The following is an 18450-nucleotide window of genomic DNA, read 5'->3' on the forward strand; positions in this document are numbered from 1 at the left end:
TTTTTGCTTGGCATGCTACAGCAGAAACTTTATTCAGTTCTTTTTGAAAATATTCGCAACCAAAATTTATTTTTGTAAACTCACAGAAATAAGCTTTAACATATAGGCTGTACACAACTCAAATACAGGTAATACTTTTAGCAATAACTTACAAATACAAACCTAATGATAAACTACAAGTTCACAAAGAATTGTAAACATTTTGCACAATTGTCAGTCCTTTCTTTTAGGCAAAGTGCTCTTTTGATGACAAATAAATTAACACACACATAACTAGAGCAGACTACTTCCAGACAATACAAAAAGGTGTTTAATAAGGCTTGTAAACAATGTAATAGTTACTTATGCAGAATCCATAAAAGTGTCTTGCAGGCTAAATAGACGTACATACCTGGGCAAAAATTTTCTTGAAAATGCTCTGGGTGTTAAATAAAAAGTTAACATTAATATCTTTCCAATTATATTCTCAATACACTATGACTTAAGGTTACATCTTTAATAGTTTAGATCCCCAATGATAAGGAATTAGGTGTGACTTAGTGGCAGTTGTGTCATTGAATGGGGTAGCAAAGGCTGAAGTCCAAGAGCTGTAGGTGAATGAGCTACAAAAACAGAAACATTTACCAGTCAACTTCATTGAAAGTAGCAAAAGATTAAAAGTCAGTAAATCCACTGGGTAATGACAGCTCACTGTCCCAACCTGCAGCATGTTGTGTTTTTCCTAACCCAGCATCTGCACTCCTCCACCCACAGGCCACCCTTAACACCAGTGCTCTGGAGGAAAACATGCTCAGGCCACAAATGCAGCTCAGCCTGGCTCTCCCAAAACCTTCACATTCCTCCTAATCACAAAGAGGAGCCAAAGTTGTTGACTTGCTGGGCCATAAGACAAACAAAGATTGAAGCCCTCTTGACCACCAGCCTCTCTCCCACTCCCTCCCATTGTGTGTTACTGAGAGGAAAGCTGAAGCTCTCAGGGAATGTGCTGGATTGAGCATACCCACGGTCCATGGGACAAAAGCCAGGGAACAGGTGGCAAACCGTTTTCATTAAAATTAAGTACTATTAAAATATGTGAAGTAGGTGTTAAGTATTAAATTTCTTATTCTTGTTTTAATAGTCTAGAAGAAACACAAATAGTGGTCTTCATACTCAGAACTTCAGCCATGCTATTGCAGTGAAGGGCTACTGCTTTCTAATGAGGTGTAGATAGCAAGTACAGTATTGATATATCCATTAGGTTTCTTTAATGAGAACTTGGCAAACTGGTCTTGCTACAGCTGATAACGTTTTTACGAGGAGAAAGATAGCAAAGCTGTTATACCTACCATCCATGTAGCTGTGCAGAGCAGTGAGCATAGTCCCATCCTGGGGTACATATGCAGAGTATGCCATTTCTTCTAACATGGGTGGAGACAACCTGGAGGGCTGAACTGCTGTGACAGGAGCAGTAGATGAATGATTAGGACTAACATGTTTCTTATGGCGTGCTCTGCAATTCTGAAACCACACCTGAAAAATGGAAACATCGCATTAGATTGCATTAAATACTAGCACAACAACCTCAGAGCTTATCTTAAGCTGAGTTTGCGTAGTTCATTTGGCCTTTGATACAATCCTGACAGTCCAAATGGAGATACCCATTCCAAACATAGCGGTGCAGTCAAGTCAGGAATGCATCTTCAGTAGCCAGCAGCACACCAAGGACAGGGACAGGCACAGTGAGGGGCTGGGCGTCTCCCAGAGCCCGTGTCCCCCCAGGCCAAGCAGCCCCGCTCCGCTTGGACCACACCACCCAGCACGCCCCAGACACAGCCTCCTCCCTGCCTGGAACTGCCGACAGCAGAGCATCTTTCACATACAATACCCCCTTGGCCTTTTCACTCACATGGAAAAAGCTTCCTTTTTGGCTTTTTTAAGGATTGATTGCAGCAGCCAGATACCTCATTTCTATAGAAACACTCTGTCAATCTTCCAGGTTAGAATGAGCTAAGGCAGCTCAAAATTTATTTTTATTTATATTAACATACAAATATATAATTTGTATTATATTTTTAAATCACATTTATGTATGTGATTTTTAAAAAATGCATCCATATTTTTGCTGAGAGATATCTTCAAGCAAGGATTCCAAGTTTCAGTTTTTGTTGATCTGGGTATATATTTTAACTCTGCTTTCTGGAACAAATGACTAGATATTTACTTGCTCCTAATGTTGTACCACAGACACTTGCAAAAATAGTGCCGGTCTTAAGAACAGACTACTGCAGTCAAATATATATTTGGAATAACTTGATACCAATTTCTATACTGTTTAGCCTGAGAAGTTTCTTCCTGGAAGAATTATTCCCTTCACACGAAGTGGAAGAAGAATACAGCAAATTTTCCAAATTATGATGCTTGTTCTAGACCTTTTCCTAACTAAAGATGTTGTCCAAAGTTAAAAGATTAGGATCTTTTTCCATGCTAGAATAACCTCAGACAAAAAAATTGTGGTTGAGCATTTCCAATGGATGAGTACCAGACTGTGAGTCAAGTAACTTCACACGGTTACCTGTATAACACGCCTGCTCAAGCCTGTTCTTTCTGCCAGTTTCTGAAGTGTTTGTGCATCTGGATTGTTGTCCTGAGCAAACTGTGCTTGCATAACCTGAAAAGGCAAGATATGAGATTGGAGGAGCATTTGTGTTGAAAGGCACATCAGACAGTGTTCTCAGACTATGGTACTACTCCTTGCCTGTCTTCAGGAAACTTTTTTTGTGATCACTGGTCTTTAGAGAGTACCCAATACATTAAACAAAAAAAAACAAAACAAAACAAAACAAAACAAAAAAAAAAACCAAAAAAAAAAACCAAAAAAAAAAACCAAAAAAAACCCCCACAAACCCCCAAGGCCAAAGTACAAGTCCCTGCTATGCTTGAGTGAGCTGTGACATTTACCAGAAATTAGAGAAATCCATTCTGTTTGACAGTAGTAAAAACTGGAAAAAGTCCTCTGTAAGACTGCATTAAAAGAACTATAGGAGAAAATTTACTGCAAAGCAACTCAAATGCACTCAATAAACACCTATAGTAGCAGACCACAGCACAAAAAAGGCATGTGCCATGATCCACTACTCTGAACTTGTCAATCACTTCTGCATCCTGTGTTATATGGAGTAATTTATCTTCTTTTCATCTCCATGGAGGATGCAGGAATGCTCTGTGTTTCCTTTGTCTTTCACCAACCCAAGAAACAGGCTCCATTGTTGCTGACCTGATCTTTCTCATGGTTTGGTTACTCATCTTTTGACAGAAAATTGAAGTCAGCACTTGTCTCAAGGATATAAATTACACCTTTTTTCTGAGGAAGTCAATGTCAATTTGGCCTGCATCCTGAAGACTTTCACAGGCTTTAAGGATTTGCCCCATTTATAAAAGTAGGGCTTCATGGATTTCTGCAGGGTATCTTCAGCAATTTCAAAGCATTATTTTATTTTTTGGATTTTTGACCCATCAAACTTTGCCTGGCTTCATCTTTGAAGATCCAGACTATTACTTTCCACATTCAGAAATGGTTTACTTTTGTAATTTTTCATAGAATCACAGACTGGTTTGGGTTGGAAGGAACCTTAAAAGCTCACCTTGTTTCAACCCTATGCCATGGCAGGGACCCCTCCCCAGTGTCCCAGGCTGCTCCAGCCCCAGTGTCCAGCCTGGCCTTGGGCACTGCCAGGGATCCAGGGGCAGCCACAGCTGCTCTGGGCACCCTGTGCCAGGGCTGCCCACCCTGCCAGGAACAATTCCTAATTCCCAATATCCCATCCAGCCCTGCCCTCTGGCTGCGGGAGCCAGTCCCCCTTGTCCTGTCACTCCAGGCCCTTGTCCAAACTGCCTCTCCAGCTCTCTTGGAGCCTTTTTTAGGTCCTGGGAGGTGCTAAAGAACAAAACCATCAAAAAAGCGTGGACATTCTTCTGTACTAGTACTTTGTGAGGTAATTACATGCTGCCACTCTGACAGTGCACTTATCCCAATGTTTCTCTTGTTGGAAGTAGTCTTACAGCAGCCTGGAGGATAGGTACAGAGGTGCAGCAAGCAGATAGAAAGGATCATTAAATAACAAGCTGCCATAACACCTCAAACACCTGCTAAAGTATGTTACAGCCTACTTTAAAATGTTACAATCTACTTTAAACAGGAAAAGAAGGGAACACGGAAGTTTCAGTGACAGCAGCTGGGAAGAAGTCCTGAATACAGTTTTCCCATCCTAATGGCTGGTCTTATCTCCCTTTCAGCTTCCCCTGGGGAAAAAAGTTCCCTTTTGCTGAAGTTGAAGCCCAATGTCCAGAGCCCTTGCCCTGTGTAGCCGGTTGGATTATTGCTTACATGCTTGTTTTGTGTTGACACCCCCTCCTGTCTCCAGTCATGGCTATAACAGGAACCCAAGCTTTGAGCAACTCCATGCCCTTTTTTATAGCACTACTTTAACACCTCACATGTTATTACACCTCAAGATGAGTTTCTCAACTGCTTTACTATAAGAGGACAGGCCAACAAAACAACTCACATTTGTGACCAGAAATTCAAAGACCTGTTAAACTGAAGGCAAGGATGTACAACTAGGATTAGGTAGGAAGTCGCAGCTTCCTTCTCACTACAGGTTAAAACCTCTAAATCTTGTCTCACCATCCCCTCTTTCCTTGGAAGCTGGCCCTATTTTAGAGTTTTTCCCTAGAAAGCTAATTTAAGTGGTTATCTAGAGATTGAAGTAGCTCTGGACTGTCTCAATAGAAGTTAACTCTTGTCAAGGCAGCAAAAAGACAAGAAACCTGGAAAGTGGAGGAGATGCAAGCACTACAACAATTCCAACTTCCATCCAATAATGTCTTGAAGTCACATACAGTATCCATCTTCAGTACAACTTTTCACATTATATAATCTAAAAAAATTTTATTATGCTTAGTGATGTAAATAGCTGATTAAATAGATGTCATGGAGCAATCAAATAGAACCACCTTTTTGTTTCCCCTCTTCAGAATTGCCTCAATACTTGTACTACCTTCCCCCAGGGTAACAAAGAGCTTGAAGAGTACTATTTCATGTTAAACTTCCAGAAACATGCTGTGTCTTGATAGTTTATGAAATAATTTAAAGCATTCAAGCTTTTCTTTCCCCCGGATGCATAAAAGTTTCTAGTGGTTCAGCGCCCATGTCCTGCATTAACCTGAGCTGAACAAGTTTTTAGCACTGTCTCTACCTGGAGTTGATCTGCTGTGAAGCTGGTCCGAGCTCTTTTTGCTGGTTTTGGGTGATTAACATCTTGTTCTGTTAGTAATGCTCCTTCCACACTAATCCCATTACCTGAAACATTAAAAAGAAAACAACACTGCCTTCTAAACGTTCACAATGTTTTTGTAAGTCAAACTGTTCTCTGACAATAACCAACAACAGTTGGTCAGCTGAATTTCAGCTTAAAAAACAATAATCTATTCAAAATTCAATTGATCTAGTATCATAACACATTATGCCCTAAAAAACTCCCTTGCAAGTGAGGGAAGCAATAAATCTAACGTGTTATTTTATCAACAGGATATGCTGATACTTTGTTTTCCTTCGGATACAAAACAAATTCTGCAAACTAAAAAAAAAAACAAAAAAAACCCAAAAAACCACCTAAACCAAACCAAATAATCAAAACCCACCCCAAACCAGAAAATCAACAACCAAAAAAACCCCCAAACAAACAAACACCAAAAAACCAACCCAAACCAAAACAGCAAAACCAAAAGAAACAGCTAAAATCCCCTGAATGTGAAATAATTTACCATTACTTTAATTCAAGTACCTGTGCTTCCAGTTTTAGTAAAATCAGTCAATTATCTCCCAGTGTCAAAAATTAAGCAAACCCCAACAATTTAATTAAATCTGAACGACAAACATAGTTCTCAAGGAATATGTTACCATTTTCAACTTCTCTTTTCAAATTGTCCAACATGCAGTCGTAATGTACTCTGCAAAGGACTTTCTCCTCGACCAAAGCGAACTCCTCTCCAGTGGAGAGCTGCCTTTTGCAGGAGAAGCAGGCGAAGCAGGCCAGGTGGTACACGTTCCCCTTCGCCCGCCGGACCCAGTCGGTGGCGTGGATGTGCCGCCCGCAGCGGGAGCAGCGAGTGCCGTAGCGCCTGCAACGAGAACGGCAGCCGGGGGAACTCAGACCCCGAGTCGGGCAAAGCCCGGCTCGGGCAGGATTGCAGGGGACCGGGTGATGCGGCAGCGCAGCTGCAGCCCGCGGCATGAGTGCGTTGGCATTGCAAAAAAGAGAATCAGCAAGTTTCTGTATGACAGCTTAGGGCAAGACACTGCTGAAGTACAGAGTATTTTCAGAAGGCAAAGAGCAAAACCGAAGCATTTAAATTGCTATGTGAATTCATAGCTCCTCATCATTCCTTTTATAAAGATAATTACACTTAAAAGCTGAAAGATGGAAACAGCAGACTGTTCAAAATTTTTCAAATATATTTCACATTACTCCAGTGGTAGTCTGAACTAATATATTTAGCTAGATTACCCCTTTACTAATCTTTCAGCATCTTCAGCAGATGGGGGAAAACCTGCATCTTCATAGTTCTTTCCTCAATTTGCATCACATTATGATTTTTAAATAAACTAAAAAGTCTGCATTATTACACTAGAAAATTTCTCTTTGAAGAGGAAAGTAGCCACCAAAGTATTTGTTTATTAGATAAGAATTTGTCCCAAAGATCTTTGCAGACCGAAATTTTTTTCAAGTCCCACAAAATTTCTTTTTTTCAGAAGTTTACAGCACCCGGCTTGCCCCCTCCCGCTATGCGTCAGACTTGACTAGCTGGATGCAATCTATTCACTGCATAGCTGAGAATCCCAGAAATAGTTTGGTGTAGCAATCAAACTAGAGAAGTACTAGCAACCACATCAAAATTAGCAGCAATTTTTGCTGCTTTCTGGATCAAAGACTTTGCATCCTGAATACTACATTGCCAGCACAAATAATATTCTTCCTTGCAAGATTAGCCTGTAATTTGGAAAGAATCACATTGTTAATCAAACTGATCACAGAAAGGTATAACTGCTGAAAGCTTCTTTTATATATAATGGCATTTATTCTGGGTTGACTTTACAGCTCCTTGTGATGCCTTAAGCCCCACACCAGTGAAGCACTGCTCCAAACAGATCATCTCAATTTTGCATTGCATTCTCAGCCAGCATTATCCAAGGATGGTTCTTTGCACACACGGTGGCTTTACTGCCATGCTGTGGCAGGGACTCTGACATTTTTTCCCCTCGGTGCATACACGAGTAAGTGATGGTATAAATACAGCAGCTATGTGCAACAGGGGAAGGCAGATTGGAGACTTAGCAGGAAGCCACATTGCACAGACTTAGGGTTGCCCAAGTGCCTCCTCAAGAAAAGCCAGAGTTTAAAGTGCTGAAAATAAACCTAGCAAATGAAAAAGTCTCAAGTGAATTTCAGTTGTGGCTGAAGTGAAAAGCAACAAGCAAGTATAACAAGTTATCTGATAAATTATATTCCTGTATGATATACCTGAAATAATCAAGTTTGCAGAAGATATCTTTGTCTTTGATGTAGCAGCTGGTGTGCCTTCCCAGGGATGTTCTGCAAACGCTGCATGAGAGGCAGCGCACATGCCAGCAGAGGTCATTTACCTGCAAAAACCCAACAAAAAACCACCCCTCAATACTTGTACTACCAATATTGCATTTTATATTTACAAACTCTGTGTTTTTTCCCAGAAATGATCAAAAATTATATGCACCATGATTCACAGAAAAATTATCTTGAATGCAAAATGTTTTCCCTGTAGAACTGCATGTATATTGAAGGTAAACTAATTTGATTCAAGCCTTCAGAAGAAGCTTTCATGGGTTTGTAATAAAAGCAGTAGAAGAGGAAGCAAGAGATACAAGTTCTGTGCAGGTGTTTGGTGCCCAGTTCTGTCTCATAGCTTTAGAGTAAGAGAGCAACTTTTGGCCTTATGTGACCTTGAGAAGGCAACTGACTTACACACTTTTATTTCCTATTTCTGCATAAATTCCTGCCTAACAAAAAACAAACGTTACAAAGTCATTCAAAATTTTAAAACATGAGTATTGAAGGGAAAAAAGGTCTGTCAAATAGAAATACACCATGAACCACTCGTCCACTTGCCATGTTTCTGTTAAAGCAAAATTGGTGAATGGCATCTGAGTTTCAAAACAGCAGCAGGTGTCTTAATAGCAAGTTTGATATTTCTTTAGTATGTCCATAGCAAAACTAAACGTAGTCATGGAATGCAGTAGAAATCAGCATTTTTGGGAACTTACATGTAATTTTGGGGCATATAAAATAAATAAAACATGAGCAATTATTTTAATTTCTGCTTTCCTATAAAAGGAACTCTTAATTGTGCAGACATTGCACATCACCTAAACAAATCATTTGGCAACCCAAGATTCCCATTGACCACAAAAATTAAGTAATAACCATCTGGAAAATCCCATACTGTATAGGAGGAATTCTGAAAACAAAAGAATGATTACATTTCGATTTTTTTTCCCCACTGACCCAATTTCTCCTCACATACCAAACAGCCCATATATTCCCTATGGAAAAGTAGAGTTGAGGTAATCCGGAATGTGCCTTTCATCAGAGCACGGCCAGACAAACCTCAGGGAGGGCAAGGCATGCACTCCAACACCCATGCTGGGATCACCCCTTTCAGCCATTCTTCAGGCTGTAACGTTGCAGTTTGCCCCATGCTTTCCTAACCCTTATCCTTGTTGGCAGCCGCCTTCCCAAATGCTGACAAGTTTACACCACAACGTATGAAACTGTTGATAGCTGTCACCAAACTCGCCCTCCCAGCCATGTCTCAGAAAGGCCGCAGAGTGGAGGGGCGGCGCTGAGCCAGGCTGAGCCTGCCCTGCAGCCGCTCCTGCCGTGCCGAGGCTCCCCGGGCCTCCCTCGGTCCGCACCAAGCCCCGGCGCGCAGCCCTGCCAACGTGAGCTGACATCCCAGCCACCTCTTCTTCAGAGAGCAACGCTCTTGCCAAGAGCGGGACACCAGCAGCTTCCGTGGCTGTCCCATGGAACGTCATTTGTCAGCGTTCCTATTTGTCCATTGACAGGGATGAAGTTGAAAGGTGTGCTGCTGCTGGACGGCAGCATACCAGCATCCATTCCTCTCTGCCTGCACGAGAAGCAGTAACAGCTAATTTAAACTTAAGGCTAAATAGTTTGGAGATCTTTTCTCCAAGTCCTCTTATCCTGGTTGTTCAGATAGGAGACAGCAGTGATCAGTAAACAATAAATGAGCTGCCAAAACGTCACGGGAGTTGACAGAACTGAAATTGAGTTCAAGTCAGTTTCGTTCCTTGTCCACCCGCCTGTGCCGTGCCAGCCCAAATTTCTGCAAAGGAGACGGGGTCGCCCGAACCAGGGATGCGCGGCAGCTGCTGCGCCAGCCCCATTTTAAGGGAACACCAGCCCCCGCAGGCATTTTCCTCAGACCTCCCCACCTCAACCAAGACCTAACCGGATAATTTAACAACGCCACAGATATTCTTCCAGGAGTGTCACCCACTATCACTTTGCAACTATACAACAACTTTGTTTAAGATTGATGGAATCAACCGATTTCTGCCGTGATTGTGACTCTCAATTTTGAGAGGAAAGACGGCAAAAATCTGACCCAGAATAATTTTAACGGCTATAATACGAAAGCCAAATAAACTTCCCCCCTACACCTCCCCCCGCAGTAACAATTCATGTTTAAAGCCACTTGGTTTTGTTTATTTGTTTTTAAATTATCTTACTCGGTTCTGATTGCTAAGACAAGAGAACTGCTCTGCACGCACTCAGCTCGTTTCCTTCAAATATGTTAGTTAACCACCTTTCACAGGAATAACTTATTCCATTTCTCAAGAGGAACTTTTGGCTTTGAGACTCACGACGTTCCCCCCAGACCCACGTCAGTAAAATGCAGGTCGCGCCGCCGCCATCTGACCGAGAGAACGCGGGAATCGCCGCGGTCGGGACCCCCCGTTCCCAGTCGCTTCCCCGCTTCTCCCGGTGCGTCAGGAACACGCAGCCCAGCGCAAGTAGCGTCACCCGAAACACCGACAGCAGCTAGGGTCCCCTCTCCGGCCCGAGCACCGCGAACAAACGCGCTGGGACTCCGCACTCCCGTGTCCGCGGCAGCTCCGCGTCGTCCGGGGAGGGAAGGGCCGAGCCGTAGCGATGGGGCGGCCCGGGGGGCTGTACCCTCCCATCCCACCGGGCCCGGTTCCCCGAGGCTCTCCGGGCACTACCGGCGACCCGGGTAGGCTCTGCCTAAGAGGGCCGCCCTCCGGCTTCAGCGGTGGGGGAAGTCGCCAGACGAAGGGGGCTCCGGGTCGGGCGCCCTTACCTTGAGCAGGTACTTGTCCACGATCTCCAGGCCGCAGCTGCTGCACACGCATTTGCCGGGGGCGCAGCCTGAGCCTGAGGCCATGGACCGCGGCGATGAGGAGGGCGACAGGGCAGCGGAGGAAGAACAGGAGTCCTCGTCAGCTGCTGCGGGGCTGGCCTGTGGGAGCGCGGGGAGACCGCGGTCAGCGCCCCGCCACGCCCAGGAGCCCCGCTCCGGCCCTCAGACGCCTGTGGGTCCCGCCAGGACCCCAGAGGCCGCCGCGGTGTCCGCCGGACCCGGCGGGAGCGCCGAGGCCACCAGCCCCACCGAGATGCCCCCCCCGCCCGCGCACCTTCTCCGCCGGGCCCCCGAGCGCGGGCAAGTCCTTGTCCTCCAGCCTGCAGACGAACATCGGGTCACTCTTCCAATACATGGCCCTACCCTACCACATACCAGCCCCCGGCGGGCGGCGAGCCGGCTCCGGGGACCCCGCGCCGGTCTCTGCTCTCAGCGCCTGCAGGAAAAAAAGTTTTGTTTTCAAGTGGGTGGACCTGCCCCGCTGGCCTCACCTCCTGCACAGAACCCGCCTTCCAGCGCGGCGGGGCCGTTATCTCCACTAGCGAGCCCGTGCGGATTTAGTGAGGGGAGGAGGCACGGAACCCCCCCAACATCAACAACAACAAAAAACAACCCCCCTTAGAACCCCCTCACTCGTCTTAATCGTTTGCCACAACTTCCCCCGATCACCCCAGTCTAAGCACACGTTCCAGTTCCATCTCCTTATCAGCGAAGAAAACAGACACGGAGGAAAGCGAGAGCCAGTGTGAGCGATTTTTCCACATTCCTAAATCTCAAAGCGAATCCTGTAGCTTAAACTCACAGCCCCTCCATCTGTCTCACTACCTCACCTCCTGCTTGCACCTCTCGTAATAAAACCTTTCTCATTTAGCTAAAATAGAAGGACCTGAGCCGCGGAAGCGCTCCTCCGGCTCTAAGCTCCCACAGGTGCTGCTGATTAACACCGGTGTTCCGGTGGCACCGGGAGCAGAGGCCGACTGTCCCTCACTGCCTGCAGAACCAGCCGTGGGGAGACTGTGGGTTACGGCCACCCTTTCTCCACGACCACAAATCTTGTCCGCAGAGTTCCCTCACATCAAGCACCATCGATGTGCTCTCGGAACATTAGAGGAGAATAAAGCAGTAGCTTGTCCTTCGCAGGTGAGATGAATAACCGGGTATCTACTTCTAGGCACGTGTTTAAGCAGCCAGCTGCTTTTAATTAAATTGTCGCTTAGTTTCTATCTTTCCCCTCACCTCTGTGGCTCAGCCTCGCCTCACCACGGATGCAGGACGTGCTGTTGAGCCTCAGTAAAGTGACCTGAGAGAATTGCCCCTACGTTTATAAACAAGATGGATTTGATAAAAGGGAATTCTGCGTTTGAAGAGCTGTGTGGAAGGAGAAGCCCCGTACTGCTCACCCTCTAAAAAAGATGATCGTTGTTTCAAATCCCGGGACCTGATCTTGCGGAACCGTAACTCGGCTGTGCTGAATCCCGGTAGAGCCGGGACGTACCGTCAATTACTCGTTTGTCCATCGGTTTTAACCGATCTAACCGTGGGCAGAATCTCGCTGGCATCCAGTCTCGGTGTCCCTGACACCGCTGCCGACAAGGGCTTTGAGGTTTCGGATGGCCGTGAAGTGCAGCGCGACTGACGCCCGGCGCGGCGTCCAGAGCACCGAGCGCCGGCAGGGAACACGGACAACGCTGGCCCCTGCGAGTACCGGCCCAGCCCTGACCAACACCTATACTGACCCGGAGCCGGCTTTCTGGCGTCTCCCCCAAGGGCCTTGGGTGCGCTCGCTCAAACTCCGACCCAAATGCGGCCCCCGATCCGGCCCGAGCGCCCGCCCCGCAGGCGACGGGCTGCGGCCCCGCGGAGCGCCCGGTAACCGCACGCCGCCGCCGCGCTCTAAGGCCCCCCGCAGCAGGGCTCCCCTTGGGCTCTGCTCCCTGTCCGCAGCAGTGCCGGTCGGGGCGCCAGCGGCCGAGGGCTCGGGCGGCCCTGCGGGTCGCGGCGGGGCGGAGCGGAGCGTTCGGCTCGGAGCAGGACCAGCGCGGATCCTGCCGAGCCCCCATCCTGCCCCCCATGCGGATCTCCCCATCTGTGACTGACAGAGGCACGACAGCACTACTGTCGTCTGTCGCGGGTAGCACGACAGAAAATGAGCACCTGGCGGGGGGCTCCGAGGGATGCGTTGCGGCGGGGCCGGGCCACCGTGATGAGAGCCCGTGGTGAGCCCGGTCGCGGCTGATCGGGCACGGCGGGAGCAGCGTCAAGGCTGTCGATCCTCTTTGCTTTTCCTGCGCCTTCAACGAGATAATTAATGAGGTTGGTGCGCGCTCCGAGAAGGGCTGTGGGTTAGATTTCTATGAAAAAAGCCCTTCCTATGCGTCTTTCCTCTCTGGAAATACAGCGGTAGGAGTCAACAAAGTCAATGTGCGCGTTGTTTCCCGCGGCGATGGTGAGATTACGAGCAGCGGTAATTCACACTGCGGTGTTGGAGGAAAACCAGCGTGCAGGAGACCTCCGTGCTTCGTACCGTGTCCGGAGCCGGCTCCGCCAGGTGACGAGCGGGCGCGGCTGCACTGGCAGCCCGCTCTGTCCGCCCGCCCCGAGGCTCCGGAGCAGCCCCGCGCAGGGCGAGGGTCTCGGCGGAGGCGGGGCAGGGGCGCGCTGCGGGGGTGCGGTGCCTGGCGGGGCGCACCCAGGGCCTCTCCGGTGGCTGCGCCGAGTCGCAGGCTGGGTCGGCCGCCCCGGGGCGCGGGAGGTTCGGGGAGTCAGGAGCAAAACGCGTCCAGAGAACAGTCCGTCAGCAGATCCGGGTTATTGTTGTGGCCGGAGGGGCTTCGCAAGAGGTGAGCGGTTTTGCCGAGCTAATTGGAGAGAGGCGTTATTTCTGAGAAGCGGTCAGAAACGCGATAACGTATACGGGGTGGACGTGGGAAGTATATGGGCTTGGTTATCCGGGATACGCTTTGGGCCGTCCACCTTTATCACCCATCTCTCCGAAGCCTAGTCTAAACTTCATCGCTTAAATTACACGCCCTCGATATTTCAATGAATATTTCCTGCATCTTTTTCTGAAGAGATGGAAACGGGCAGACACGCAGGCTCTAGAGAATTCGCGACTCTCGCGCACCCTGCTCTCCCACTGCTGTCTCTGTGCACATCGGAAGGATGTGTCCCCTTTTGGGGCGCCGGGTAGGACCCCTCGGCGGGTCGTCGCTGTCTCGGCAGAGACGGGAGGGAAGGGGAACCTGTCGGCGGCGGGCAGGGTGGCCCTGGCCTGATCCTGCTGAGGCTGGGAGCGGAGAAGAGCGGGGGATTCCAGCGGGACCCTCCGACGGGGTCTGTACCTGGTTCTGCTTCCCCTCTCTCAAGAATTATACCAGGATGTTTGTAGGTGGGAGTGCTGACCAGTTGCACATAGGAAAGATCTCTTAAATATTTGACGATACGATACAGCACGATGACAATACTGAACGCAGAGAATTAGGGCTGTTTTAACGAAAGGGTGCTGGCACACGGACTCCTTCATCAGAGACTGCACCGTGCTGCAAGTGCATGCGGCTGGGTGCTTCTCTCTGGAGTCTTCTTCAGCGACACCGGCTCTCCCATTAAAACAAGTTCTGTAAGAAATTAATACCGCCACCGTGGTAAGCTTACGAAAAACGGGCACCGACACCAGGGCCACGGTAAACCGGGTGCCCACCCCCGTCCGGTCCCGCTGGGCATGGCGCTGTCGGTGCCCGAGCCGCGCATCCCAGCGCCCGCCCGGCGGGTCCCTCCGCGCTGCCGGCGGGACGGGCGCGTCGCAGGGCTGGGGGGACCGCGGGGACGCCCTGTCCCTTCAGCGGAGCGCCACCCCATGTCCCCCCAGCAGCTGCTGGCAGGAGAGCTCGGAGAGGCGGGTCGGCTCAGAGAGGGAAGCCCGACACCCTCGGGACAAGGTTCACTTCCCCGGAAGCCCCCCCTCTCTTGTCTCAACCATCTCTTTGCGCTACTTGGGTGTTTGTACACCTGCGGGTGGCCAGAGGTTTTTCATCTATAGATCGCTGTGTCTTGGGCTGTGGAGCCTCTGTGAGCTGTGGAAGAAAGAACCGAGCCAGCGCCCTCAGGCTTGCTCTCTGTGACTTTGCACCCCCACTGATCCCAGCCAGTGGTAAAAGATGCAGGGTTTGGACTAGCCCTGAATAATTGACTCTGGGCTGACTTAACGGGAAGGAAACGAACCCCGTCTCTTACCAGTGACTCGTTTTCCAAATCAGCGCAATGCACTTTCCTTGGGTCGGGCTGCCTGTCTCCGGTTTGCGGGTCTAGGATCTTTAAGGGCTGCAGACATGCAGCTTTTGTTCACGGCTCTTCTAGAGCTCTGTATTTCTTAGTGTGAGTGGCAAGATCAGTTAAAGGGAAAAATTCCTATTCCCTAACTGGATTCCGGAGTCTGTGGTTCCCCTGCCAAGACCAAGAATTTGATGCAATTTCCAATTTATTTTTTTAGCACTTTCCCCCCCTTCCCTTCAACAGGGAACTGGGGCAGGGAGGCAGATGACAAGAAAGGAATCAGCGAGATGCAGCCCTGCATGTTTTTAGAGCACTGGCCCTTGCACTGCGACCAGAAGTGCAGGGAATAATTTCAACATTCCAACTTCTGGTATGTCGAAGTGGAACTTCATTTATTTCAGCTCTTAGTCCCTGCGCTCTGGACATACTATCTGGATGAAAGCCGTGCCCGTTCAAATAAAACGTTGCATCTCTGCGTTCCTGAAATCGCTATGAACACTTGATGTAGAAATTGACTTTTTAAGCATCTATGCTAATTTTGTCACGATGTCACTCAGGGAAAGTGCTGGGGACAGAGGAGGTTAGAGCAGCGATCAGATTATGTAAAAGTGCGTTTTGCCCCTAAAGTAATGGAAGGCAAAGACAAACTGGAAACCATGGTGGGTTGTTTATACATACACAGGCACAACAACGTTGTAAGGATGTCCTGGTTTCGGTGAGCACTGTAACTCCACGCTGGCGGGCCCGAAAGGTACCGGGTCTGTCTGCCTTATTCCTTTCGCTTCTGTTCGTGCGATGAATAATCACACTCTGGAGGAGAGTCGGGCCGTCAGGCGGGATAGCCTGTGAGGGCGAGGCCGGGGCCCGGGGGTCGCAGTAGGCTCGGAAGCTTTTCGGCTGCTTCGGCCGTCCTCCATAGGGACAGGGCACAGCGAGAAGCTCCTCCCTGGACGGCCTTTGGGAAACACACAGGGATGCGGCAGCAGGAGAGCTTCCCCAGGAGTTATCTCTGCCCCCGCAGGCTGTCCAGCTGCTCCAAAGCCCCCTCCACCGGAGCCGCGCCCGGCTGGGGTCAGTGCCACCGACGGCCGTGCGCAAGTCTGCTCGTCCTGCGGCTTGCTCTGCAGGACACTGCGCGGCCCGGGGAAGGGAAGGCTTCGCCGGGACCCGCGCAGGTATTGTGGAAACCCTGTACTCTCCCAGCTGCCCCACGGAACCCTTTCCCGGTGGGTCCGAGGTCGCACTCGGCGGCGGCGCAGTCAGCGCGTCCAGCCGAGCGCGATCTCGCGGCGTGCGGTCTGCCGGCGCCGTGAGCAGCCCGCGCCGCCGCGGCCTCACCGGGCCCCCGTCCCGCGCCCCGGGTGTCGGACAAGCCCTCTCCGGCCCGTGTCGGGGCTGCGGCGGTGGAAGGACAGAGACGGCGGGGAAGGACGTGTGAAGAGGGGCCGGCCGAGGCGAGGGGCAGCGGCCGCAGCGGGGAGCGCCCGGCGAGCAGCGCCGGGCAGGGTGGGCCGGGTCCGCCCGGGACCCGCCGCGGCTGCGGAGCGGCTCCGTGGACACCTGGGCTGTGCCGGGCAGAGCGGGCGGACAGCCGCGGCGCCCGGGAGGACGAACCCGGCCGCACTGCTCCTTGCCCCGCCGGCGATTGTCCCCGAGAGGAGGGACTCGAGCGGGCCCGGGATTTGGCAAAGACGAGCCGTAGCCGGGCAGCGCCGCCGGCCGCCAGCCCCCTCGGAGGAGGCTGCCCCGGGCTCCGAGGCGCCCTGCTGGGCGCCAGCCCCCGCCGAGGGGGCGCAGGCAGCCACCCTTGTGAGGAACGACAGCTCCCTTCCTTCCCCACAGAACAGCAAATGCTTTTCAGAGAAAAAACAGAGTTTCAGGGCAGATGCATCTTTCAAATTCTTCCCCAGCCAATTTGTGACTGTGTGTTTATACAGTGTTAAGTGTCTGTATTAAAGTGAGAATATCTGTTAAAAACCGAGCACATTTGAGACTAGCGAGCTAAGCTGTTTTGTTTAGTAAGTGGGCAAACTGGGAAGGGAGCTAATGAAAGAAAGGTGATTCATTCATACCAGGTCTGAAAAACACAGAGAGCCTCCAGAAACGAGATTCTGGTTTGCTGGTCACAGGTTACAATTGACTAAATGTTTGCGTGTGTCTACAAGTCAATCAAGATTTACAGTTATGTAACTGGTGTTTACAAAGTGCTACTGTAATACTCTGAAATAAAATACATTTATTTGGAAAGTGCAGAGGCTGCAGGTTTTAAGTAGCAAGAAGAGCAGTGTTCTAAGTAGAAATGAGAAATCCTATCATTCTTGGTGCTTATAATTTTTAACTGGTATGACAACATTAACTCTTGACTGACACAGAACTGAGAGGGGAAATTTTAGCTGGTGCCATAGGGATGTTGATCTGGAGGAGAATTAAGTGCCTGAACAGTGCATGTTTTTGCTCATACATCTTTCATTGAATTTAGTGCCTGAAAGCATTCCAGTGCTTTTGGGCAGGCAACAAAATGGGGAAAAAGGCCATGTTAATTTTAACACAGCTACATCTGACAACCTGCTTGCTTTGAGCTGTTTTCTGAGTTTAACTAACCTGTTCACACAGGAAAATACACTGATCAGTGTTTTAAATACATCTTTCATCTATGAGCACATGGTGGCTGTAGGAAAAATCATTGTTTTGTGGTACCTTGGTTATAATTATGGAAATCTGGATCCAGCCCTATTCCTGCTGCAGTCAGCAGTGCCCCAGCTATTCTGTCTTTGCTTTTGGAGGACATTAAGGATAAGTTTCACTAAGCAGATGTAAAAAAAAAAAAAGCAACAACCAAAAATACCCAAAGTAACTGAAGAGGCTGATTAGTTAAGCAGCATGTTAACAACGCAGTCTTGTTCACCTCCCTGCTCTACACAAAACTATTCATCACATTTTTGGGGCCCAGGAGATGCTGTGCTCTCATTATGCACTCTAGGTATTCTTTATGCTCCACAACAAAAGTCAACAGAAAATGAGCTTTTTTACTAGTCATCTAAGATAAGCTTCTGTTTGTTGTTTAACTTGAGATTGCAGAAGGACAAGACAGTGACAGAAGGAACCAGTAATTTTAAAAGCAATTATTTGTTTTAATATGTACAAGGAACACTTGTCGAGATGAGTCACCTCTGGCTGATTACCTGAAAAAAAGTTTGCATACAACAGCACTCCATTGTTTAATGTTTTGCTGTTCCTTGGTACCAATCCGAATGCTGGTGCTCGAGCAGGAGAAAAATTATTTCATCAACTCTCAGGGAAAGAAAGTTTGGTGGATGAAAGAAAACTTAGAATTCAGTGAAACATTGACTTACCATCAGGGTCATACTGACTATAATATAGAGTCTACTGCTCTATTATAAATATCCAAACACTTACATCCCCTTCGATCAGCTCCTGGTGACACCGAGAGGCAGATTTATAAAACAAAGGATGCAATGCGTCCACGCTCAGCGTTTTGTGTCACTTCCACAAAAGTGAAGCCCTTACATTGTCACGCTCCTGCCCACTGAAAGTGTCCCAGTGTGTGGAGCCCAGTCGGGCTGGAGCCCAGGGTTTTGGCAAGTGGAAAGACAACTCTGTGAATGCCAGCTGGCTTTGTGCTCGTCACAGCAGCAGCTGTGAGGTCATCAGGGTCTGTCTGGTTTTGCCTCCTAC

At 48.9% G+C, this 18450-nt stretch overlaps 1 protein-coding gene across 1 annotated transcript; it reads right to left on the reverse strand.

The window, feature by feature from the left end:
• On the reverse strand, positions 1-13576 carry LHX8 (LIM homeobox 8). The gene is made up of 9 exons (XM_038144418.1): positions 12640-13576; positions 10760-10921; positions 10426-10584; positions 7563-7684; positions 5942-6162; positions 5238-5341; positions 2555-2650; positions 1329-1512; positions 1-602 (listed from the first exon to the last, which is right to left on the reverse strand). The coding sequence occupies exons 2-9, from the start codon at positions 10838-10840 to the stop codon at positions 526-528; spliced, it is 1044 nt and encodes a 347-aa protein (XP_038000346.1). The 5' UTR covers positions 10841-10921; positions 12640-13576; the 3' UTR covers positions 1-525.
• Positions 13577-18450: the final 4874 nt, after the last annotated feature.

Source organism: Motacilla alba, chromosome 8 (genome assembly GCF_015832195.1).
Source record: "Motacilla alba alba isolate MOTALB_02 chromosome 8, Motacilla_alba_V1.0_pri, whole genome shotgun sequence".
Taxonomy (NCBI): domain Eukaryota; kingdom Metazoa; phylum Chordata; class Aves; order Passeriformes; family Motacillidae; genus Motacilla; species Motacilla alba.

Coding starts and splice junctions, on each gene's coding strand:
- LHX8 (XM_038144418.1), bottom strand. CDS start 10,840: ATGTATTGGAAGAGTGACCCGATGTTCGTCTGCAGGCTGGAGGACAAG. Junction 7,685..10,425: donor TGGACAAGTACCTGCTCAAG/GTAAGGGCGCCC, acceptor GGGTTTTTGCAG/GTAAATGACCTCTGCTGGCA. Junction 2,651..5,237: donor TCACAGCAGATCAACTCCAG/GTAGAGACAGTG, acceptor TTGCCTTTTCAG/GTTATGCAAGCACAGTTTGC.